Source organism: Typopeltis vanoorti, chromosome 18, assembly GCF_054136105.1.
Source record: "Typopeltis vanoorti isolate ZY-2024b chromosome 18, IOZ_Tvanoo_1.0, whole genome shotgun sequence".
In the NCBI taxonomy this organism is placed as follows: domain Eukaryota; kingdom Metazoa; phylum Arthropoda; class Arachnida; order Uropygi; family Thelyphonidae; genus Typopeltis; species Typopeltis vanoorti.
Window position 1 is genome coordinate 61,129,751 of NC_143566.1, and position 27,059 is coordinate 61,156,809.

Sequence of the window (27,059 nt, forward strand, 5' to 3'; positions counted from 1 at the left end):
AGTGAATAATTTACGAGAATTAATCACTTTAACCGGTTAAAGTGAATAATTGCTTGAGGAGTTTGGTAAATGTAATAAAAACATGTTTATAAGTTTTATATGTAGGTTTTCATTCTCATTAGAAATTATAACAGGCTTAGGCTAGGTTAGTTTATAATGAAAAAAGTAAGGAAAGTACTTCTTTTGCACTTAATGAAATCAGAAATCATAAACTAACCTAACCTAACCCTTATTGGTTAGTTTAGTTTATGATGAAAAACGTAAGGAAAGTACTTCTTTTGCACTTAATGAAATCATAAACTAACCTAACCCTTATTGGTTAGTTTAGTTTATGATGAAAAAAGTAAGGAAAGTACTTCTTTTGCACTTAATGAAATCAGAAATCATTATAAACTAACCTAACCTAACCTGGATGTCGCATGTCGAACCAGAGTGTAGTCGTAGTTTGTCGTGGGCAGATTAACGGGGATGAAAGATGAACGCTGTTGTGGGCCTAGCTTAATGATTGCGGGCAGATAAATGGGGATAACAAATAAAAGTTGTTGTGTTGTAGGCAGATGATTGGGGATAATAGATAACATCGTTGCTGTACCTATTTCCTCATTAATGGAGAAAAACACTGACAGTTCCTCTCTGATTTATCTATTATCCCCATTCATCTGCCCATAACAACTTTTATTTGTTAACCCCCATTTATCTGCCCGAAATCATTAAGCTCGGCCCACAACGACGTTTAGCTTTCATCTCCATTAATCTGCCCACGACTAACTACGACTATACTCTGGTTCGGCATGCAACATCCAGGTTAGTTTCGGTTAGTTAAATGTTCACAGATGTTAGTTTATAATGATTTCTGATTTCATTGAGTGCAAACTTTCCTTACTTTTTTCCTTATAAACTAACCTAACCAATAAAGGTTAGGTTAGTTTATGATTTTTGATTTCTGATTTCATTGAGTGCAAAAGAAGTACTTTCCTTACTTTTTTCATTATAAATTAACCTAACCTAACCAAAGCTGTTATAATTTCTATTGAGAATGAAAACCTATATACAAAACCTATAAACATGTTTTTTATTACATTTACCAGACTCCTCTAGGAATTATTCACTTTAACCATAACATATATATCATCATCCACTAACCAGGACTCCAGGCAGTTGTAATATCACAGGTAGCTTTCATACACCTCATCTTTAGCATCCAGGACTATAGTTCATAGTTCCTTTTCTAAATATACAATAATATCCCACCCAAGTCATTTAGTCACTCATAGGAGATGGTAGGGTTTAACCTCCTGGAAACTAAAGTTTTCCATCCCACAATCAGGCAAACTGGCAAGGAGAATATACACAGTTTACATCCAAAAATATATCTGAAAGTGTAATGCTAACCACATTATCCTATTCCTTTTGAAATTATGATTAAGAAGCCAAGGATACATAGCAGGTTCTGGGCTTCTTATGCCTCTGTGCTATTGATGAATGAATGAAATATTTTTAAGCACTAAGCATTTAAAATAAACATTCTAAACATAAGTAAATTATTTTAATTTCCTAACTCACCACTAATGTAGTGGTGAATTACTCTAAAATTAATACCTTTTTGTTTCTGTATAAGGAATTACCCATTATACCAATATGAACACAGTTTTATGTAGATAATTAATTTAAAGTTACTAGTATATATTTTTATTATTATTATTATTATTACATGATGCCTTTTGGAGCCCAAGGACTCATTGTGAGAGGCCACTCCACACCACATGGATTACTAGCAGTTACATAATCCAACATCCACACTATGTCGTCTCCTGTGTTCATCCCATATTTAGTTTGCTAATTGCATGTGTTCTCTGGCTGGATTACCTTTATGTGGGAAGAAAAACCTGAGTTTTTGAAGGAAAAAAGCCTGCTACTTATATATCAGATCAGTTAACTTCATTTGAAAAATCACACATAAAGATTCCTCTAGATATCATGCTGAGAATTAAATGTGGATTTTTTCCATTGGAAGGATCTATTCTTCCATAATTCTTCCAGTTACACTATTGAGAGAGAGAGAGAGACACTAGACTGTTTTCTTTGAATAGAAATAGTTTGGAATGGCAGAATGCTATTTTACTATGCTCTTTCAAAGGATTTTTTGTTGATCCATATATATATATATATATATATATATATATACACGTGGATGTGTACAAGCTATTTTCCTTATTGCAAATACAGTCATACCCCGAAGTTACGTGGTAGGTGGGACCAACAAAAAGCTTGTAACTCGGGGTATAATTTTGCATGTAATTTATACAAACACAAAATATTAGTTAATTGGGACCAAAGGTTTACAAAAAAAAACTATATTTTTTAAGAAATATAACCATAATTGTAGTTTTTCATACATAAAAAAAAAAGTTATTTCGATGTTGATGGTTTCATAAAATCTAACAGATTCGTCTGACGGCATAATGTCTTTTTTTTGTCAAGCAAAATTTCTTCATAGCAAGCTAATGAGTTTTTTATTCCTTGCCTTGTGGCTACAATTCATTCCTCGTTAGAATCTATGTCCTCCAAAATCTGTAAAAACCTTTCTTTTATGATTGTTCTTACTGTGGATTCCTGTAGATCAAACATCTTTGCTAGCTCACAAATTTTCATTCTGCCTTCAAAATCCTTAATAATGTTGAGTTTTGTTTCCAAAGTCAATGTTTTTCTTTTCTTGCTAGTAGAAGAATCGGACTTGCTTCTTTTGGACGACATCAGTATTTTTTATGTGATAAAATTTTTATCAAGAACATAACATTAAACAATCGCAAGGTTTGTAGACTATAAAAATCGTGTATGAATGGAGACCGCACGAAACACGTTAGTGCTTGTTCACAGCATGTGCGACACTGGCGAATGCAGCCGGCGCCAGAAAGATACGACTAGTGGTGAAGCGGGATGGGAATACGTACATATAAGAAACTGCGTAACTCCAGATTCACATAAGTTGGGGTATGTCTGTACATAGTTAACAAATAGTTCGTGACAAAAATAAAATTAGCTTAGTCGTTGTGCAGTTCTCTAGGTATGTGCTAGCATCCCCCATAACACCATATTCCTTGCAAATGTATACAGGCTGGGAATAGTTCAAAAAATAAAACTGATGCAACGTGGTTCAAAGGTTATGTTTATGTTGTGTAAATAGTTTGACTCATGAAGAAGTGTTTGCCAAACCTGCAGTACTTATAAAATGCTTGTTTCGCAGAGAAACAAGCATTTTATAAGTACTTAGAACAAGTACTTAAACATTCATGTGTTTAAATACTTGTTCACTTGTTAAGCTGTGTACTAAGCTTAAGCTTAGTACACAGCTTAACACATGAATGTTTAAAGTCAAGGATCATGCCTTCAAATTTATATAGACAAAATTTCATCATCGGAGTCCTGATATACTCTTGGGGTTATAGAATATTATGATAGTACTACATGAAATGTTTAAATCATTACTAACTTCCCATCAATAATTTTACTCCAGATTAATCTCTTATCTGTGAAGACTCCAATATTGCTAGATCTTACATTTTGGTCTTCAGGCACTTCTTACTGTATCAATCCAACTAGATGTTGGTCTTCCTCTGGGTCTCTTTTCCTGCCATCCTGTCAATAAACCTGTTTCACTAATCTTTCTTCTCATTCTGTTTAAGTGGCCATAGCACCTTAGATTAATTATTCTCACATATTCCTAAATGCTAACATTTTTAATATAGTTTTAATACAGTCTCCAGCATTTGATAAAAGTATTTCTAATCCTGCTCTCAGATTCACGAGTCAAAATTGATTTGAACACTGTCTTGTATACTGCTAGTTTACTATTTTGACTTCTTTCTTATTTTGTATAGTTAATTAGTTGAATTCTACCATACTAGCTTTGCTTATTCTGATATATATTTTCATATTTAATTTGCATCTTTTACAAAAATCCAATAGACTTCTATTGGATTATTTAAAATTATAACATCATGTGTATAAAGTAAAAGATCTGAGATTAACATTTCCAATTCAGATAGGTCTAATGCCACTTTCCTTCATAATGTGACTTATAGATGATGATTAACTGTGGAGTTGATGTGCATCTTTGTCTCATGATTTAACATCAAGCCATCTTCCTGTACCTCCTTCAATTTTAATTGCTGACTTAACGAGTCAAATTAAAAATGCCATGAAATAATATTCTTGTTTAATCCTTTATCCAATGTAAACAAACAAAGTTTGCATATGAAGTATCTTCGCAGCTGGGCTACTTATATGAAGAGGCTAATGAATTTACTCTAATTGCCTTAGTATACCATAATGCAAAACACACATCCCTTCAGGTTGTGTATAATATTTAGCATTATGAGAAGGACCAGACCAGTTTCGTCCCTTATTGAGGTCTCATCAGTGGGAGCCAGACCCAGAAGGGATACAAAGGTTGAAGTAATGAAGAACTCATATATTTCCCAAGATTAAACAAGAATATAATTCTTGGTATCTTTAATTTAAAGTGAAAAATCTTTCAATGAGATAGAAACTAAGATATAGACTATTACTATATCTATCACTCAATGTAATGTTCCATTTACACATAATTGTAGTGTTTTGAACAGTTTTCTTTTGGCATCTTATCACATGCATTTTTGAGATCTAGAAAACTTAAATACAGTTTCTTTCCATATTCTCATAATTTATCAACTATGCCTTAAAAGTGAAAATCTGATCCAGACAAGCTCTTTTTGATCTGAACTCAGTTTTTCCGAGTTTCCCTTCCAGAATTTTTCTTAGACTCTTCAGTATGCTTTCATAAATCTTAACACTCAGTAAAGAAATTTCTCTGTAATTCTCATAATCTTATTTCTCTTTTTATAGAGAACTCTGCTCCAATCATCTGTAATTAGGCATTCTGACCACGCAGAATTATGCAGTGCAGCATCTATAAAGCTTTCGTACCTTCCTATTTGAGATTTCTAGTTGATTTATCATCTACTCCAGTTACCTTTTCACATTTTAGGATTTTGATGGCTTTTACTACTTATAATATTGATATGTACTTCTTGAATATTTTCATCCTTCTATTACTGCTTGTTTCATTTAGCAATCTTTTAAAGTATTTATTCCAGACATGTAGGCTATATCTTCTCAGGCTGATTTAATGGCCAGGAACATTCAATAAACTTTCTTCTTTTCCATGGAGTTTTCTCTCCTTGCAGTTAATTTCACTGCATGCTTTCCTGGCTGAATCAGTCAATATTTTCTCCAGAATTTGTTGCTTATTCTCCAAGGTTTGAATATTGTTTTCACTCATTTTTTTCATGAATAATATTTATATATTTGACTCTACAATTTACCACTGAAAGCTGCTCAACATGCTTTTCTTTTGAATGTGATATTCACTTTATCCTACTCAAAACTAAATGGTTGATCCCTTTCTGTTTCAAATCCCCTGTATACTCTTCTCTCTAAAGATATGCAAAAATTCATCTTTATATTGGAACATGGTGTTAGTAATGATTAGTCCATCTAATAAACATTGGTTAGTCATTATTGGTCCATGTTTAGGACATGTCCAAACATACAGGAATGTTTTAGACATTTCTCAATAAATGTCTATATTCATTTCCTGCTCTCGTGTTTCTATTATTTAGCTCTTCAACAAGTTCTAACTTTTTCTTTGTGTCAGCTGCCTTCTTTGATGGCTTGAATCTTCCTTCATTCTTCCTCAATAGAACCTTCTGTGGGACCAAAAAGATTATTGTCATGTTTTTAATGTTGAATATGCCTCATTCCTTTCTCTAATCAATAATCGCAACTGTTTTTGTCTTTTTGATAACATGAATTATGCCAACCTGGTACTTCTCTAATTCTTCTGCTAGTTTCTTTTTTTTCTATTCGATGTCTCTTATGTTGATGGTGCCTATCTTGAATTCTGATAGTGATTTTGAGGTTAAATTTTTTTCCAATAGCTGACTTTTCCGTGTTCACCCTAGTTTCCTAACAAAAAGAGCAGAGCCCTTGTTCAACCAAGTGATCTACTATAAGTTTATTTTGGTTTAAGCCAATAAGAACATAACTTGGTCAGCTAAATCCCAAATTGTCACCCCATCCTCATTTATTCAGTATCCACATGAGAGGGTGAAGGTGAGGATTGGATATTAGGTTAGAAGTCCCAGTTGGTTTTCCACATTCCTTAGAAGGTGATGTGAATGTCTGTCATTTAACTAGCTTTGACCCTTAAGCAATCCCATCACAAAATTTATGATGTGCTATACATCATAAAAACTTCAGAATACCGTCAAGCAGGAATAATTTCCTGTTCTTGCATGCTGCATGTTATAATTCATTATCTAGTTTGAAAACAGTTTTGAAACTAGCAAAAATTGATTCTAGCATCTGCACCATTAAAGTATGAATTAGTTTTATTTTTTAATGTGCATGTTGTTCACTGTATCAGACATTGCTATTTCTGACTACTAAGCATATCTTAGTGTAGCTTGTTTCAGTGTATTGCTTGATAAAATGTATGTGGGCTAGTTAGTCCATATATACAGGGCTTCCAGTTAGGATTTTTAAAAGCATTGTCACTGTTTTTTATGCTGGTATTCCTTTTCCATTTGTTGATAATATTCTTATCTATTTCTGTCTTTAGAATTTATTATTTTTAATATCTTTTTTAATTGGGATTCTACTTAAGTGTTGAGTAAGTGTTACCTTTACCATACTTTATAGAAATGCCACATTTGGATTTTTGAAACTGTACTATGTTATGCAAATGATTGTTACAAATTGTTATGTTTATTTACTAGATTATGATGTAACAGTTTAATATTGATTAAGAATAGCAAAATTGCCTTAGACTTCTAAGGAAGAACAGTGGAATATAAAATTTTAATTTCCTGGTTTTGGTTAACTTCACATCTATATTTTTCCATAAGAATAAGGATATTTTTAATTCATATCTATGTAATCCTTTTTTATTTAAATTTTATTACAAACAGTAATTAATGTACAGTGAACAAAATTAACTTTATGTTGGATATTTTAGGTTTTTTTGCTCATCATTGTGATATTTAAAAAGAAATTTAAATATATACATTTGTTTTCTCAGCAAATTTTTAATATACATGGTATTTGAATATATTTTTATGTAAATTATATTAAACTACTGATAATGGCAGCTACGAAACAGCTATTTCCTGTGATTGCTTTATGTAAAAATTTTTATACAATGTTTTCATAAATTTCAAGAACATAATTAAAAGCTTTCTAGTATAATCTTGTAAGTTATCAGTTATTTCATTTGACTAAAGTCATAACAAGAATGCAATGAACATAATAGAATATCTTACTAAGTGAATATGCTATTTAAAAAAAAAAAAAAAAATCCCCACATTTAATACACAGTTTGTTTTACTCACTCACAAAAAAAAAAAAAAAATTATCGCTACTATTGCTCCTTTAACTGAAGTAGCTATCAGTTTTTGTAAAGAAAATTGATGCTAACAACCAAAGTGTATACCTGTATATTATAAAATTAGTTATTTTTAATATAATTTTAATAATAAAATAATTGCACTACATGAATTTTTTGCACATTAAATAATTTCATTATTATAATTAGTATTTTAATCCTTAATTGGGTTCATGCAAAAAATGGCAGTCATATTTCTTGTAATGCATAAATACTGGGAGTCTTTAGTCCTCTTAATAGATAGCAATTTTTTTAATGGCAAATTCATAAAAAACTTTTTTTTTTTTTGAAAAATGTAATGGAATAGCAGAGCACAAAGTTTCATGATATGTTGCATGAAAACTATGCTGAAATTAACTGATTTCAGCATAGTTTTTTTGCATTTTTTATGTTCTGCTACTGTTCTTGCAGTAAGTAATTTAATAATTAATCAAAATTTAATGCAAATTTGTGTTTATTTTTATTTATTTTTGTAGATTATGCTGCATAGACATTTCAGCTGTTATTTCCAATTCAGATGAATTTTTAAAAATCACTTTTTTTAAGAGTAAATTTTTTCTCTATTTTTCTCAGTTCAAATGCTGTAATTTTATATTCTGTGCACCATTATGCTACAAAAATATGTGCTGAATTAAGGGTTAATCATTGGGGTTACACAACTTATTTCTTTCATTCTAAGTCTCAGTGAGAAGAAGCAAAGTTATTCAGGATAATAAGCCATGAACTTGATAACCTATAACTTGTTAAAAATAGAGAATATAAGTATTCTATATGTACATCACAAAATTTAGGAGTTTACCTTGCCTACAGAAATTTGGTAAAAGCTTGGTTCTCTGGGTAGGGCTGTGTTTAAATAATAATCTGGGAATCCTGCTATAGCATACAAATAGGGAACTTCTTTAATCTGCTATGAGTCTCCGGTAGTGATAGTATATAATTATTATTCTTTTGGTAACCTCATGGGAGGCCCATTTAACTAGCAACATTCCACTCACAACTCTCCACATAAAAAATCTATTCCATATGTGGTCTGATTAATGCCCTTATATAGAAGCACCACCGCCTCCTTTTTATTACTATTATTATTACGGGCAGCTCCAAGAAGTCCTTAGACTCATCAAGGGAGGCCCAACATTGGATTTTTGAAACTGTACTATGTTATGCAAATGATTGTTACAAATTGTTATGTTTATTCACTAGATTATGATGTAACAATTTAATATTGATTAAGAATAGCAAAATTGCCTTAGACTTCTAAGGAAGAACAGTCCTTATCCCTACATTTCAGTGTACTTTTTATATGCCCTCAGAACTTCAGTCCACTGTCGACCATCATTCCAAGATCCCGAATCTCATCTGCTTCCTGAAGTGCAGCTCCACCAATACAGCATATAGCCTTATATCTCTGTCTCCCGAAGTGTAACACCTTGCATTTATTAATATTAAACTGCAGCCCATTCATCTGCCCAAGCTAAAAGTCTATTAAAATCTTGTAGAGAATTAAAATTAGCACTACTGATAATTCTACCTAACTTTGCATCATCGGCAAACATTTGAAAATCCCCAGTCATTCTACATAAAATATCATTAACAAGTAAGTTAAACAGCAAGGGCCCAAGAACAGAACCCTAAGGCATGCCACAGGTCATCTTCCTTTTCTGAGACATGGCTCCATCATACACAACTTCTGGTATCGTTCAGAGAGCCAGTCTCCAATCCATCTAACCAATCTATCTATTCCTATCCTCAGCAGCTTGTACACTAACTTATCATGTGGTAATCTATCAAATGATTTTGCAAAATCCAAAAATATCAGTGTGTATAATTCTCCCGTATCCAACACATTCATCACCTTATCATATCATAAAACATAAGCAGATTGCTAAAACAAAACCTGCCCTTCAAAAACCATTGGTGACCAGTAGAGAATCTTATGTCCATCAACTCAATCCTGCATTTTATTTATAACCAATTTTTCTAACGCTTTGATCACAACTGCAGATATATAGACTGATCTATAATTGGAAACTTCTGTTCTGAAACCATGCTTTCTCGTGTAGAGGTATTATTTTGCCTTCTTTCCACTGCTTATGAACCTTCCCCACTGCAAGACTTGCATTAAATAACCAGTACAAGGGCATTGTTAACTTTTTTGCACATTATTTAAAAATATGGGGTGATATGTCATCGATTCCCACAACCTTATTAACCCAAGCAACACTGATTCTTTTACTTAATTCTCCTAATTCTTACTCCCTTCTACATGTTGCACAGCATCATTCACACCACTATGATGTACAATGATGAAGTGTTTGTTAAATAATTGTACTATATCATTTACTATGGTTACTCTGCAACCATATATGAACAGATGCATGTCTTCATGCATCTGTTCCCTGCAAACCGTTTTGTACTTCCTCCAGAACAACTTTTGTCCACTGCTTTCTTGATTTCACTGTTCATCCATCTCACTCCTACTCCATTTTTAATATATTTACAAGAAATTATATTCTTGTTTTCATCTCCATTATACCAAACATATTGGGTAACAAAAAAATTGTTCACAACTTACTTTCACAAAGATTCATGCTGTGGTGGATTTGAATGTTGCTGAAGATAAGTATATAATTTAGGGGCCTTTGGTTTATGTAAATTGCAATTACCTAACTCTAATGATAAAAATCTTATATAAAAAACGAGGTCAGTGAGATAGGTTTCTGGCCTATAAAAATCCCCTTCTCCCAGTTATTTTTCTACTTAAGTCCAGGAAATTAAATAGAAAAATACTACTTGTGTGAGAATATTTGCCTTCATCCACAGTGTTTGAAAGGTACCAGAAATTTTCACACTACATCTGATTGACTTTCCGTGTAACTTTAATATTATGAATTTTGGTTTGTTGTTTGAACCTGGACAACCATCCTCTACTGACTTATTTCCTCCTTCCTCTTTATTGAATTCATTGAGCAAATTTCTCACCTTATCAGTATTTTTAGGATGTTTGATTCATGATATAAACTCATAACACAAACAGTTTTTCCATCTTCTGTCACACTTCTACACAAATATACCATCTTAGAAACAAACGATTTGAAGGATTTTATTTTTATTCCCTCAGAATTCTTCAAAATGGTTAACAGTTGAATAGATGATGTTCAGATTCTACACACACACACATGAAGTTCCCTTCACCAGCCTCCATTCTTATAATTTCCATTTTCTCCACTGTAAACTTGTGTGCCATATCGCCATGTTTTCTGGCATGTGTTTTTGTTTATACTGGCTATCTTTTAACTTTATTTTATAAATTTCACAGAGATACTTTTCACTATAACTATTAACTAGCACTTTATGCATTGTTCATTATATACCAAGGTTTAATTCACTTACAATAATGCAAATAAACAAAATCACAGTTCAATAGTATACTTAATCATTCTTCAAATTCACTGCAATTGAATGAGAATGCAGGCAAAATTCCTTTATTAAATGCTCAATTCATGTTGAATTGTTTAATTTTTATTTCTTCTAACTTTTTACATTGTAATTTCTTAAACTTTTATTATTTAAATTTTATTCCTTCAATAGAGAGCCATCATTCTAAAATAGTATAAATGGAAGTATTGTAAAGTGAGGGGCCCCATATTTTTGTACATACAAGATACTCAGCCATGCTTATTTTATTTTTTTAATACCTTAATCATCCATTACTTAGATTATACACTCAATGGACAAAATATTAGAAATAGGTGTGATGAAAGTTGACACTGGCATCCTCCATGCAGAGTCAAACATACCCAAACTGAACATAGATCATAAATAGACAGACATTGGAGCTTCCCAACAGTGTATTGCAATCGATGAACATGGGTAAATGTTTCAATCTTAGCAACTTTGATCATGGATGTATTATCAGCACAAGACACATGAGTTATTCTGTTGCCCAAGTGGTAAGAACCCTAGGGTTCTCAAAGGAAACCACATCAAAGGTCTACTGCCATCAAGGGACATACCAGTGCCCAGCGAGCAAGTGGTGGCTGACCACATGCCATTGATGACAGAGGTCAACATAAGCTGTTCAGGCTAAGGCAGAGCAACTGCAGGACAAATTACATGCGGTTTCAATGTCGGAGGTCCAGTGTCAGTGAGTGAACAGTATGGCATACCACTGGCTACGGGAGCTGATGCCCTAATTGTGTACCACTGTTGACAACTTGTTATTGGGCATTGCACCTCGCCTTGTGTCAGGACCATCAAAACTGGACCTCTGCAGAATGGAAGAGTGGTGTGATGGTCTGATGAATCCCATTATCAGTTGTCCACTGTTTTCTTGATTTCATTGTACTGAGCTGACGGGAGAGTGCAGGTGTGGCATCGACAACATGAAGCCATGGTCCCATCATGCCATGTCAACTCTGTTTAAGGAAGAGGTGGCTCTGTGATGGTTTGGGGAGCCTTCTTGTGTTACACATTAGGTCCCGTAGTGTGCCTGGAGAGGTCCTTAAATGCTGCAAGCTACCAGAATGTGCTGTGTGATCACCTTTTCATGGCCTTTGCATGTCCTAGCCGATGGTCTGTTACAGCAGGACCATGTAGCTGGGTGGGGCAGGCCACAACCACCCAGGCATGGCTCTAGGAACACTCCTCTGAGTTTGGGGCCATCCAGTGTCCTCCCCCACCACCAATGGCCCTGTATTTAAATCTGATCGAATCTTTGTGGGATGCCGTAGAGCGAGACATCAGATCCTTGTATCCAGGACCAATGTCTAAGGTGTAGTTGTGGACAATGCTGCAACAGGCATGGCTGGAATTACCTCCATCAATCCTCAGGCATCTGGCAGAGTCAGTGCTTCTGAGTACAAGTCGTTATTTGCGCTAGAGGAGGACCGGCACACTATTAGGTAGGTATCCCCCGATGTCTTTCCCACTGAGTGTATATCACAATGCATAACCAAAACTGTGCTAATTCCTGCAACAAACAAATACATGACAGGCTGCATTTCTTTTGGAGTTCTGATTTCTTAAATCAGTTCAAAAGCCACTTTGCTTATATTGTTAAGCACTGTGGTAAAAACAAACTCCAGAATCATAGCGCCAATATCCTTTGAGAAGGTGTCCATTGGAGATGTTCAGCATGCATGCCAGATCAGCAGTGCAGTTTTCACCCACTGAGTGCAACTTTCACAATATTTCTCAAGTGATATAGTGATCTTTCAATTGACTTTTTTTTGCCTATATTTTGTATATCATTTAGAGATATTTTCAACATTTCATGCTACTTATATCATTAACTGTGACTGCTTTGGGAACAATGTAAAATTAACAGTCATGCATTTTATGTTTTGGTAGTAGATCATGTCTTATTAACTAGCATTGACTTAGAGAACGATATAGTTTGACCTTATTTATTTAAATATTAAAGCCAAGATGTTTCTTTAGTTATGAGCAGTAAGTGAAATCACATAGCCTCACAATCCTCCTCCTTTTTTTTAACACAGAAATGTTAAATTTGATTAAAGAAATTTTTTATATACGTACTTAATCAGAAAATATATATAGATATATCTTTACCGGTACTCCAGGATAAAACATTATGGTGATGCATGTTAACCACAGTTCAAAATGAAAACTAGTTGAATAACTAATTTATTGAAGCAAATATATCTCAAAATGAATCATGTTGCATCCTCAGTACAAGTAGAGAATGCTAAATTTAAAAGCATCAGAAATCTTTTGCATGTAACAGCAGACTTCTGTCTGTTCTAGGGCAAATGCTCTGTGCTGCGCTAATCCAGATTACTACAGTGGACACTAGTCACAAAATATTATGAGATGCTACAAAATTGTATGGAAGTTACAACTAACATAAATATTTAAGAAAAGTTTTTCAGAGCTCTTCTAATTTAAATTCTAATTCTTCTGATTTAAATTGCAGTGATCATCATAATATTCTAAAAGCTTGGGAACTAAAAAAAGAAATATATTATACATAATTAAGTGTAATGGTAGTCTCAGAAAATTACTCCTTAAATGTTAGTGAGACATGACCTGCACATTGTTAGTTCCAAAGGACAGCAGAAGAGAGAATAGAAGAGGAAGGACAGTTTGTTTCTAATTTTGGAATGGAAATGTCAGATATGGTGAATAGCTGTACATATCTGAACAGATGTATTAAAGAATGGAATTATCAATGTCATTTGTGATATAGCAACCATGAAAATATTTGTGTAAATACTTGTAGCAGAGACCAAACATGAAACAGTGGAGTAAATCAGTGAGTAAAACTGGTCATTAATTGATCAGTTGATTTTTAGAGATAACATAGGGGCACCCCCACTCCAACGTGAGAAAACAGTATTCAGTAGGTTAATGGATTTTTGAATTGTATAGGATTCATAGTTATTTATCTATCCTTCTCATCCATCCTAGGATGGGTTGAGTCCCCTCCTGATGAGGGGGATTACTGGTGTATCAATGCAGCTGGTTCGCTACTCCTCTGCTGCATCCCCTAAGAGCGGTGTTCATGACTGTAATCTGTGTTGTTCACGGGGCTGGTTTGCTTGCTTGCGGGATGAGGGATGAAAAGCCCCAGATAAACTTGGGGGGGGGGGGAACCCTGCTGTCCACGCCCAAGACCGGCTAACTTGGCTATGGCTGAGGAAGATCCTTGAGCTCCTCATGCCGTCAATGGGAATCGAACCTAGGATGCTCCTTCCCCAGACATACGGTTGCAAAGCACATAGCCACTAGGCTAACCATGCAGATTCATAGTTATTAGAATAAAATATTGATTAATAATTTTAAAAAAAATAGTTTCCTGGATGCTGAGGAGATAATAATCTGCCAGTATATCATATTGGCAGTTGAAGCTAATTTAAGAAAGGAAATTTTATTTTGTCAAGAGAATTGTATGTTATTAGAGGGAAAAAAATTTCTTCTTTCCATGAAATTAGACGAGTGAGTTTTTTCTGGCATTGAAATTATTTTACTTCCACTTAAGAAGAGTTTGGAGATTAGTATTTTAATAGTAGATTGATATTCTAACAGCTTTGTTCATTTGTGTAGTGCAATGTTTGTCAAATGAGAAAGAAGAGTATAATGTACTTGCATTGGCAAAACTGTGAGTTAGATTTTTAGCACCACATATGGGGAAACCTTCAGTAGGCTTCACTCAGCCAATAACTCACTATCATATTGAACCTTCACTCATAGTGTTAGCATTGATGCTCTTGCAGTACATTTCACCACTCTCCATGAGGGGAGGGAAGAAACAAAAACCCTTAATTCTTTTACTCTCACTCACTCACTCAATCTGGTAAAATCTTCCAGTCAACTTGTCACGTTACCTCTTTTCCACTATTCACTATCTCCTATTTCCATTTCTTCATTCTTTTCCCATAACTAATATTCTGGTTTTCGGATGTTGTCTTATCTCTGGACTTCTCCAGAGTTATTTGGTGTTATCTAGTTATTGTACATCGTATACCACCTTCTTTATCATAGTAACAGTGCATTGTGCAGTTGTCTTTGCAACTATATGAAAAAAAAAAAAAACATGCTCTATTAATTAAAAACATACATACATATTGTTTCATTTTAATTACAAATTGACTAATACAGGTGATTCTCACTAATGCAAACAGAAGGACCATAGGAATGGTTTATTATAGTGGATACTTAGCTACTGTGATTTCCTTCAGAATAGCATTGTGCTGATATGGAATTTGTCAGTAGTTTGCTAAAGTGAGCAAATTTGTTATGGTGTTTTCTGTAGTGAGGGTACCTACATTGCTTCTATTTGAAACACTAGTTTCTAATGTTTCAAATTGCAATGGGGAAAAAAAGAGTTCGCTTTTTTGCTATTATGAATAATTTTCACTGACTTAGCTAACCAGAAGGATTAGCTCGGGAACTAAAAATTAAAACACTTAGTAGATTAAAGGATTTCACCTACTTAAACTTCATGTTATATCATTAGAGATGATGTATTCAATTCCCAAACTACAGCATAAGTATTGCTACAACTCTAAAATGTACCTCTCTTTAAAATTCTAAGGCTGAAGTAGTCATATTTTTATAGATGGTGCTTTTTCAGAAAACTGCAGCCATGATGTGAAAGCTATTTAGAGTATTACAGAACCAATATATTATTATAGAAATGATGAATTTATATATGAAAAAAGTTAGCCCAACATAAAAACAAGAACTAGATTTTATGGTTTTAAATGTAAAAGAAGAGTTTCTTTCTATTTAGAACTGCGTTACTTTATATCATTTTTGCACATGGAATATGTCAGACACCTATATTTATAGCATCACACAAAGATTGTTTATTTATGGGCTAAGGGATTATATTTTTGACTAGAACAGAGTATGTGAATGAAACGTTTAGATTATGTGTACTTGATTACTAAGGACACAGAGGTATGATAACGCGAAAGGTAGGTTCATACAGTAGAAAAAGAGGAATCATATACATAAATTTTCTTTGGTAAAGGCTAAAGAAATGTAAATTAAAATGCAATTAAGGCATAGTGTTGTGATGCAAACAGACTGTATAATGATAAGGTGTGGGGTGTTAAGTAAGGATTAAAAAATATGATGCAAGTTTTTCATGAAACAAAAACCACCTTTAGAATAATGCACATAACACATACTTTAAACTGCATGCATAAAATTTCCCTATACAAAAATGATTTGATAATGTTTATTAACAAGTTTACAGAAAAATGATTATAATCACTCTCGAACTGCAGGTGAGCTAGCCTGAGGTGGTGGTGATTACTTATTATTAATCCATGGAGTCAACTAATTCATTACAGAAAATCTCACTCAACTGGCAGCATATTTATTGTATTGAATCTCATCTTAAACTCATTTATGCTGTTAGCATTCTTGATCCTATTCAGAAAAGGCCATCTCCATTTAATAGATCAGCCCTCCCCTCTGACAGACTTACTCCAATCATTTTCTTATAATGCCCTGTTTCTGCATTATGCCTTTTCTATATGAATTTTCACAGTGCTCTGCCAAACAGACTACCATTATTCCTTCACAAAATATGTAAAAACACAAGCAACCTGCTGGTCGACATCCGTTCTTAGTTCAGCTTTAGATTTGCCAAACCAGTTTCTCATCCTCTTTCATTCCATTTACCTGTGTTCTTTTGAATAGCTTTCTCACAATGCTTCTACAGAGACTGCAGTTTCCAGCTTGTTCAAAAAAACATATCAACTGGCTGCTTTCTCCTTAAATATTGCCCATACAACATTGTATTTTTTATCTCTTGTATGTGGGACTGATTTTTAAAAAAAAAAAAAAATGCATTCCATTCAGTTAATGCATCCTACTCACTAACTACTCTCTGTTTAAAAGATGGCATTGTTTTACTTTAAAGTAGTAATTTTTCCTTAGCAAATCAGCCAAACAGTAGATGGCTGATATCCAAACAGTTGACAGAAAAACAGGACAACTCACTTATCCTAGAACTAGAATAAATTAGGTTCATAAAAAGCCAGGTTACTTTTGTTGTAACAGGCTGAATGTCATACACTAAATAAAGTTGATGAGTGACAGTCTACTTTTGAATGAGCTGCATTGACATTAATTCTAAACAACCTAGATTTCTAAATGACAATGTGAAAACTGTAACACCAACAATCTCTGTGTAGTTAATTATGCATTGTAAGTTTTTGTGTTTTTTCATATTATCAGGATACACGAGACACTGATATTTATATTTCAAAAAATAGAAATAATAACATATTCATTTTAAAGAATTTGATTTTTCCCAATTCATTTTTGCATAATATGCAGCCAATACCTGAATATCATATTGTATCAAACAGATAGTTTGATACAATATGATCCTTTTGTCCAACCTGTACTACAAGCCAGTTATATCTACAAGTGGGTAGTAATAAGTGAGTGGTAGCCCATCATTGAGAAACTAGTCAAGAGATAAATGCATTATCTCTTGACTAGTAAATGCTTGATGTTGTATTTTCTTTTTATCAAGTCCACTCACAAAAAATTGCAAACAGTATAGATTTTATATACATACACCAAGGCTTAGAAGATCCTTTAACCCTGCTCAAAAAACCAAATGGGGAATTTTTTCAAGCCCCTTCACACCTTAAGTAAATGGGGTAGTAGTTTCATGCCAAGTGATGAAATTCATTTCCCATCTAAAGACAATCATAGGTGGGAGCGTCTGCATTATCCACTCAGCCAATCCGATTAACAAAAATATCCACATTTTAGAAATCAGCATTAAAAAAAAGTTAATTTATTCAATTTATAAAGTATTCTCCATTATGAACATAATTTTTTACTTGCATAAATTAACATAAAATCATGCCAGTATTTTGTCTTACAAAATAATATATAATGAAACGAGTTTTGCTACTTGTATGTGGAACGTTATTGAAGATAACAGGAGAATTATTCATATGCAAGGTGGAGATGGAATTGGAAAATAGTGGCAGTGTGCAAACTGGAGGTTAACAGCAAGAGATATTTAGTTAGATGTTGATATAGGCTGGGGGATGTTGAGGGCGATCATTATGGATGATTTTAGTTATAGTAATACAGACCACATTGAAAAGATGACACATCTGGGAATAAGGAAAATGAATTTAAATTCATGGGGGGGAAATTCTCTTAGGTAGTATGTTATTGTGAATGGTTATCTTCTTTCATGTCACAAGAGTGATCATGAGATGATCACTTTGCTAAGGCAAGCCAAATTGAATACTAAAGACTTGTTAGGAAAGGATATGTGTGGATCGACAAGGCTGATAATCATCAAAGGCATAGAAGATGGTACGTAGCTATATAGAGTGAAGAATTATGTAGGAAGGGGGGAATAAATGCTGATTGAGTATTGATCAAGAGCTCTTTGTGAGCAGCAATGTTGAATGTACTTCAAAAGTCAAAAGGATAAAATAAAGTAGGTGTGAAATGGATAAATGAAAAGATTAATGTTGCAGTCTGCAAGATAATGAGCAATGGCTCCATTATGCTTTCTTAATGTGTACAAGGAGCAGACCAGAAATGTGATTCATTTGTAGGGATAGGGACAGAATGGGTAATTAAGAATATTCAGCCATTAAAGGTATTTCATCCTCATAATGGTTACAATGAGGAGCTTAATTGTAGAAGGAAGCATGTGTGAAAAAAAGGACTAGTTGAGTCACAGTGAGCAGGAAGTAACAAAGAATAAACATATCACCATTTAAGGGAATGCTCTAGGGAGTTAATGACAACTTTGACATACCTATTGAACAAAACAGAAGTTGCATAATAGGGTGAGTCCCAAAGAAATGGAAAGAAAATAAAATTGTTCCATTTAACCACAATTCTAGACACAGGGTGACCAATAATTTGTAGCCTTTGTCAACGTTTCCAACATGGGTTAGATATAGAACTGGATTGATAAAGAGATGGGTTTGTTAAAGGAAGAATTTGTTTATGTAGTAAAACAAGGTGGCAAATGCATTCAACAAGGAAGATATGTATATACTGGTATATTTTACAATTTGCAAAGTGCAATAATTGCCATGTGACAAGTCAACAAATATTGAGAGAGATACTAGATCAGGGAGTTGAATAGGTAATCGATGAGAAAAATATCAAATAAATAGAACCTCTGCCTTCTGTATGAGGAAAAGGTTTTCTGAAATAGGAAAGTCAATATTGTGATATGCCACTGGAGTCTGTTTTGAGGCTGTTATGGTTTAACTTATATGGACTTAAATTATATAGACTGTGAGTAGAGCTGCAAGTTTGCTGTTGCAAAGTATATGGTTAGTGGGGAAATTTTGAAGGAAACAGGTGATGAGAGACAGTGGCGCACCCAGAGGGGGGGAGGGCAAGGGGCCCGGGCACCCCCCTAAGAAAAGGAAAAAAACACTACAAAATTTTCCAAAAATCTTTTCCTAATTAAAATTCATTTTTTTTAATTTATGTTGTGTCGTATCTTCTATTTCTATACTACTTATGAATTAGCGATCACTGCAGATGCTCAGTCATAGGTCGTATGCGATGTGTAGTGTGTATTCGCTAATCGTCCACTCAACCCCCCCCCCAGGTTAAATTATGAGTGCTCGGCCCCCCTCCAAGATTAAATACTGAGTGCGCCACGGATGAGAGATATGGGAGTGTTAGTGGACAGGAATATAAAGTTTAGGTATCAGATATTGCATAACATAACAGATTATGGCAATGATGAGGACTATGACATTTAGCAGTACAAATTATAGTTTTACATAAGGTGTTAATTAAACATCATATATAAATAACTGGTGCAGATTTGGTCAGCCAGGTTTTGTAAGTTTGATAAAGTATTGGAGAGAATTGAGAGACATTGATTAAGGTGGTTTTCACTCTCTGGAATGTGAGTTATTAAAGACAAATTGAGAGAATGCCACTTTCAGATTGCATGAGTAGGAGGAGTGGTGGGAAGAGAGTGTGATTGAGACATAAGTTGGTAACGGATTGTAATCAAATTAATCTTGAGCTTTTTCATAGAATAGAGAAGGATGTAGGGGGTAGAACAAAAAGTCATATCTGGAAGCAGTATAAAAAGGGTGTGAGCAAAGAAGTAAGTTCTTTGCATGGAGGATGGTTGATGAGTGGAATGTATTACCTGAAATTGTGGTGAGTAGAAACATTGAATGAGTTAGGCATAGATTGATTGTATTTGTGTGATTGTATTGACCCATCATGATCAGTCAAAAGACTCATCAGTCACTAGTTTTTGATTTTAGGTTCAGTAATACGATACCTTTTTTTTAGTTTATATTCAGGAGTAGAATAAAGAGAGCTACAGGAAAAAATCTTGATAGAATTGGTAAAACATTCTCAAAATCCTATCAGTGTGTTCCTATAGTTCATTTTTAACAATCAAATAATTATCTGTAAATCTTTCTTCTTTCTCCCTTTCATGATCCTCCACATTGCATATGGAAGGATTTGCTCAATCTTTCCTTAATTTCAACCACAATTTTAATTATTGAATATAGCAATCTGTAAGTAGTTATCAATGCCAGTATGGTGTAATATTGTTCCACTCTTGAAGAACATTTCCTCAGGAATGAAAGAAGTTGAAAAACCACCATGGATCAACAAGCTAAATGTTCTATTTATTTTTTCACACATTACATTAAAATGTGGCGATATCATCCAGTCTTCCTGCTGATTACAAAGAATGCATTATAGATTTCTGGAACTACTTGAATATTATGATTTAGTTGAACAATACTACTATTTAATTTTATCAAAATTGTCAACAAGACTGCTTGCATATTTTCTGTGATTTACTTCCCAAGTTGCTGTGAAGGGATATACATGTTTATTCTTTTTGAAATTCTTCTGTCTGTCTGTCTGACTAATATACATTTTGTTTCATATTGCAGAGTTTTTAGAATATCAAATAGGGGGTGGGGGAATGCCACATTTGTAACATTTTTTAGATTAATCTAAACAATATTTAAGAGTTAAAATTTTCTCATTTTATATACTGGAAAACATAGATTATTTCACTGGTCTGAGTAACTGAAAATTTGATCAAGAGTTATTAATTTCATAACATCAGCAGGATTTAATGCAGATAAGATATCATTTATTGCTGAAGGAGGTAGATTTTCAGCAATTAATGTCACTAGGAGATGGTAAGACTATAAATTCAGTTAGCTGTTGGAAAGTTGCTGAAGTTGGAAAATTCCAAGTATTCATTCTGCTACTGCAAAATGAACTTGTAATTTTAATCACCTAATATGACAAAGAAATTTTTCTTCCCTCAGTTTAATAGTTAATAATCGTATTATTTATGCTGATGAAATAATGATCTTAGATAATGAAATATTATCATTATCTAACCTTTTATGAATACAGAAGTTCATACACAGCTTATTTCCTGTTTCTAAAATTTAAGAAAATTCTACATTACTGGATCCCAAACTAGATTGCCACTGTAGCTTACTGTGTCACATAAAGTTTATTTAATGAAAGCAGTGTTCTTTAAAGATATCAAAATACTCATTCATTTTGAAGGATGTCTTGGGCTGAAAAAAAGATAGTAATAATTATTCAAAATATGCTCCCTTTATCTGGAAAAGGAAGAATCACAGAAGAGAAAACCAAAAATTTGCAATTTTGAAATTCTGTTCCAAAGATATGCTTAAGTTCACATACAATAATGGATATGGTTTTTATTTTATAATATAAAACACAGTGGCTATGAAACAATTTTTTTTTTAGTAACAGTAGGTTCATAATTTGTTTACCACTGTGATTTACAGAATTATAGAGTACACATTAAATATCGTGAACTCAGCAAAATGCATATTAAATATTGTCTTCCAGCAAAATAATATAATTGTGGCATTCTTCCTTTGATAGTGCTCCCATTTTCTTCTCACAGAAAAGTTGTTAAAGCTTGCCATAGCCAGAGAGAGAGAAACAAAAATACATTGAGAAATAAACTTGATGGAAAAATCATGTATCCATAAAGTTCATGGATGATCATATTTCGGTAATGAGTCAATATTCGTCAAAAGCCCCCTGCAAAGATTTATACAGTTCTGATATTATCTTGTTGGTTATTTGCTTCAAATTCACAGTACTCCTGATATAAACTGAATAAGACTTTAGGAAGAGGGATATCTTTTTTTTTCAGTCAGAGTAAACCATGATGCTGAGCTGTGTAATTCTGGTTGACCTGTTCATATTGCCAAACAAAAAATTCAAGTCTTCCTGCTGAGGAAGATTGCATGAACTTGAAAGATCGTGCGAGATATGATGTATACATCTTCTTTAAAGCTATTCATATTATCTTGATAATATTGTACCACTACAGTTTTCTGAGAAATTGCTCTTCAGTATCCACTTTGATTGATATATATAATTTTGCATCTTTATTCCCGAACAGTTTTCCCTAAAATAGTTTCCTAAACTAACAGTTTAGGAAAGGATAAAGGAAATGTCTAGGTAAATAGGATCATTTCACTCATTCTATTAACTTATTGTAGTAACATTGTGTGCACATATCTTCCTTTTAAAATTAAACTGCTAAAACAAATCCATGCTGTCTTCTAAAGCAGATGCATATTCTTCCCTGTCCTGTATCTTGTTTCTAACTTCCAATGTTTAGACTGCTTCATAATTTAACTGGTTCATAATTTGATGTTTCTGTCTTCCCTCACCCACCCACCCAGGGCAATAGTACTGTAATTATTTTCATTCTTGTCGGGAATTCCAATGTACACCTTTTAGAAATATCATGTTCTAAATATTCAAACCTTAGTTTATTCATTCATATGGTTTGAATATATTTAGTTGTTATATTTAATTTTTACCAGAATAAGTATCTTAATGAAATAATTTCACATTTTCTTTATTGTACATGATTATCATAATTATTGGGTTTTTTAAATATATTTAAGTTTTGAAATACTGACTCATTAGTATTTTAAAATGGAATTAATGAAAATTAAGGCCTATTAAGAAATTATTTTTAAGATGTTAAATACAAAAAAAAAAGCTTTGGTTTTAAAATGTTTACACTTTCCTTTTAATACAATTCTAGGTTATCCTGGATGATGTACAGATTTTCCAGGAATTCCTGCCTAAGTCTTCATTAGATCTGCCATCACCCAGAGGTTTCTGTAATTTAAATTTTGCCTTTGATTCAGACCAGGTAAGCTCATCTTCCCCTGACTCAGTCCTCATCTTCAGTCCACCACCACCACCAGAAGGGTTTTAAATGTGTCATAAGTTTTTAATTTGTTTTATTTATAACATTCACAATATTCATGAATAATTTTTTGGAACTTGTGAATATATCTGAATTTCATATTATTTATTTCTTCTGCAAAAACCTATGGATTTGGCATGATATTAGATTCTTCGTGCATCATGTATATCTAAATTATGATTGTTAATCATATTATATAATTATACATTGCTTCATAATATTATTTTTCTTTGCTTCATTTAAATAATTACACAGTGCTGTTAAGATGATCATCCATCTTCTGCTTCAAAAAAAAAAAAAAAAATAATAATAATAAATAAATAAATTAAAAAAAAATTTGCAATGTCAAAAACTCAACTATTCCACATTTGAAAGCTTATTAAATACCAGAAATAAATATTAATTGTTAGTTCTTTAATGGATTTATATCAGACAAGAATGCAATCAAATAGAATGAAAAGTGACTTTACTTAAAAATCTTGTAGGAAAGTAGTTAAAGGCTGACAGATAAAGTGTTTATCTGTCAGCATTTAACTATATTTAATGTTTGTTAAACTACATTTAACATAAATTATAAAAGTTTAATAATTAAAAGTACTAAATGACTGTTCTTTGCAACTGAAAATATATATTTACTAATACAGTACCTTCGTTACTTATATTATTAGAAAGTTCTTATTTAAGTTTAGGACTATCTCTGGCTTAATTTTAATTGAAAATTTATTTCTTCTATCATACAAGGAGGCGAGCACTAGAGGTTCAGATATGGTTTTATTCCTAGAAATTATGTTTTAAAAAGTAGCAATTGAAATTTGAATCTCAACTTTGTGTTTTTAACTTTTATAGAGAAATTTATTACTCTGGGAGCATCATTGCAAAATTTCCACTATCTCAAAATTTTTGTTCAATTGGTTTTGATTATTCACGTAGTAATCTATTTTCCATCACAAATCTACATCTGATCTAATAAGAACACTATTACATTATTAGAATGCATGTTTGTGTATTTAAAATATAAACATTTGACTCTATGATGCATATTAAATATGTCTACTCTTAGTTTTCATTAATAATATTTTGTTTTCACTCTTGGCAGTTTAAGATAGCTTCCCTTGATTCCTTAATTACAGCATAAATTATAGATATATGCTGTATTTTGATATAATAGATTTAAAATGTGATAGATTATAGCCTTATTTTGTATTGAAAGGCAAAATATCCTTTGTGTTTGAATTCAAATGATTATTCTGTGGTATTCAATTGGTTTTCCCATCTTCCAGTAAATAGTACTTTGCACGTTCTTATGAAAAATAATTGAGAATGTATAAAATCTTATTAAAAAGTTTGCTTATGAATAATATTGTTTTGTATATTAACATACAATATATTTTATACATCTAATATTCTACTTTTTGGATACTATGATAATATTTCATAACTCTTTGAGTTCTTATTTTGGTCTTGTCTCCATTAAAAACTTAATCGCCATTAACGTTTTTCTATACACTAATATACACTTTCCTCTATACACCAGTACATCTCTCAGTTAATATTGCTAGAAAATGAACACAAACACACACACATTGAGCTTGCAAAATGAAAATCCATTTCATTCAGATATATTTAAAATGCATATAATTTCACCAATATGTTTCTCAATGTAAATATAATATACAATAGAGATTTAAGCATATTTCTTTAAATAAAGATAGATATAAATCCTTTTAAATAACAAAAGTAAAGGTGGAAAAGAACAAGTGATAATTCTTAAAGGATAGGAACCAGTGGCAGCCAGTGGAAATTTTAAGTGGGAGTGCTGCAAAAGAAAAAAAAAACACTTATTTAAGTTAAGGGATATTACATCCCATATTGTTTCATAGCCGAATAAGAAACTCAAAGAGTTTCATGCCGAATATAGAAACTATATAAAGTTCTGCAAGTCCAAGCGTAAGCAAATACCTGGGTAGTGCAACACTGAGGCAACTCATAGTAAGGGTGGAACAAGCTCCGATCACTATTCTTGGTATTTATCCATAATGTGAAACCCAGCTCCTATGAGCTGTATTACTGTTCTACATTATGAGAGAAGGTCACTACCCAGACCGGTTTCAACCTTTATTGAGGTCTCATCAGTGAGTAGGTGGAATGGGAGTTCATGTCTTTCATCATCGGCCTTTGGAGTATAAAAGATTGCCGAGAGTCAGCTGGTAGTAAGAGGGGAAGAGAGTGAAAGGTAGAGTATGATAGTAGGAGGTAGTAAAGAGGCCTTGGTCAACCTGTTTAGCTGTATAACCCAGAGGTTGTGGCTAAAAGGTCTGTGAACATCTTCTCCTTGTACCTGTTCTTTAAAAATAAAACTATCAAATAAACTTTACTTACATGCGCTCGTAAAATAATTAACAATTAAAAAATTAACAATTCAACTAACCAGGTGTCTATGGAGGTCATCTCCTGACACCTGTTTTAGTATAAAACTTAAGCCGGATTTTTTCCCCCTTTTTTTTTCCCCGAAAAAAAAAGGGGGGGGGGGAAGAACACTTAACTACATGAGTCAAAAAGTTAAATTTACTGCAGGAATGAAAGCATTTCTGCTTGAATTAGAGCATAAAAGTTATGAGTGGTTTTTTTATTTATTTATTTTTTATTATAAGAAGAAGCAGTAAAGAACTGGCCAACCTTACACCACGGGAAAAACAAGATTTCGGGGGGAGAATCTGGCCCAAGAGATGCTGCTCCCAAGGAGCAGCACTGCCTAGCTTGTAAGCCTTCGCAGCCCGGGTTCTCAGATCTGCCCTTTCCTATATGAACTGTAAGAACCTGTGAAGAAAGGAAAAGAAAAACAGATCTTACTTTTTAAAGGAAGAGACACAGTATGATTAGGCCCTGTCTCAGGACACAGAGGATAGGAGGTTTGCACCATTTATTTACAAACCTCCCATCCCCTAGTATATGCCTTTCTTGTGTGAAAAACCGAGGGAGGTAGAAATAGATCCCGCTGAGTATTCTGGCTTGTATACTGTTTTCATCGCTGATTTGGGACTTTTTCCGCACTTTCAGTTGTGATACTTGATTACATTGAAAATGAAAATTGTAAATTTCTGAATTTTCTTGACTGGTGGGGGAAATTGCAGGTACAAGACCTCCTCTAGTGTAAGCAGATGGATTCCCATTACTGCGCTTAATCTCTGCCAGACATGTTGGGTGGTGGTGGGGGGCACAAGTAAAAGAAATGTCCCACCGTTTCATCGCTCTGGCAGACGTTGCAGAAGGGGTTACACGGTCTTGAATTGTATCGGGACATAACCAGTTTCACCGATAGCTGACCATAGGCTATTCGCCATGCCAGATCCCGGTGGAATGGCTGTCCCCAGCTATTTCTGATATTTTGAAATAGAGTTTCCACGTTAGTTTCTATATTTCGCATATCACATCTGGAAAGTTGAAAGAACTCCCAATATCTGGCTTGTGGCTTTAATTTTAGGATTTCCATCCCTTCGGTTTTAAATTTTTCAAGCTGTTAGCATAATGGATAATACCATTCTGGCACAACCTCTGCGCTGGGATCACCATGTCTCGTGGTCCCGAAGTAGGGGAGAAAATGCCCTAGAAAGTATTTATTTAGGGATCCTGAAATATGGTTAGATTTCAGGTTAGATTTTGAGAGTGTTTGCATAGAATAGGCAGTTTACTTTTGGAAGTGAGAACCCCCCCCCCTTGATTGGTTTTGAGTTTTAGATATTCTTTTTTAACCTCATGCTTTCTTCTCAAAAAAAAATCTATTAGTATTTTGTAAAGGTTGATTCTCTTGGGGTTTTTTAA

The 27,059-nt window shown here is 33.2% G+C and overlaps 1 protein-coding gene across 3 annotated transcripts in view; it reads left to right on the forward strand.

The window, feature by feature from the left end:
* LOC150096712 (multiple PDZ domain protein-like) overlaps positions 1-27,059 on the forward strand; it is a 1,501,001-nt gene that overhangs the window by 652,465 nt on the left and 821,477 nt on the right. For all 3 annotated transcript variants that reach the window (XM_090408593.1, XM_090408594.1, XM_090408595.1), the window contains one exon: positions 23,073-23,183. In XM_090408593.1, the coding sequence (XP_090264719.1) occupies positions 23,073-23,183 (111 nt within the window). The remainder of the gene's footprint in view (positions 1-23,072; positions 23,184-27,059) is intronic.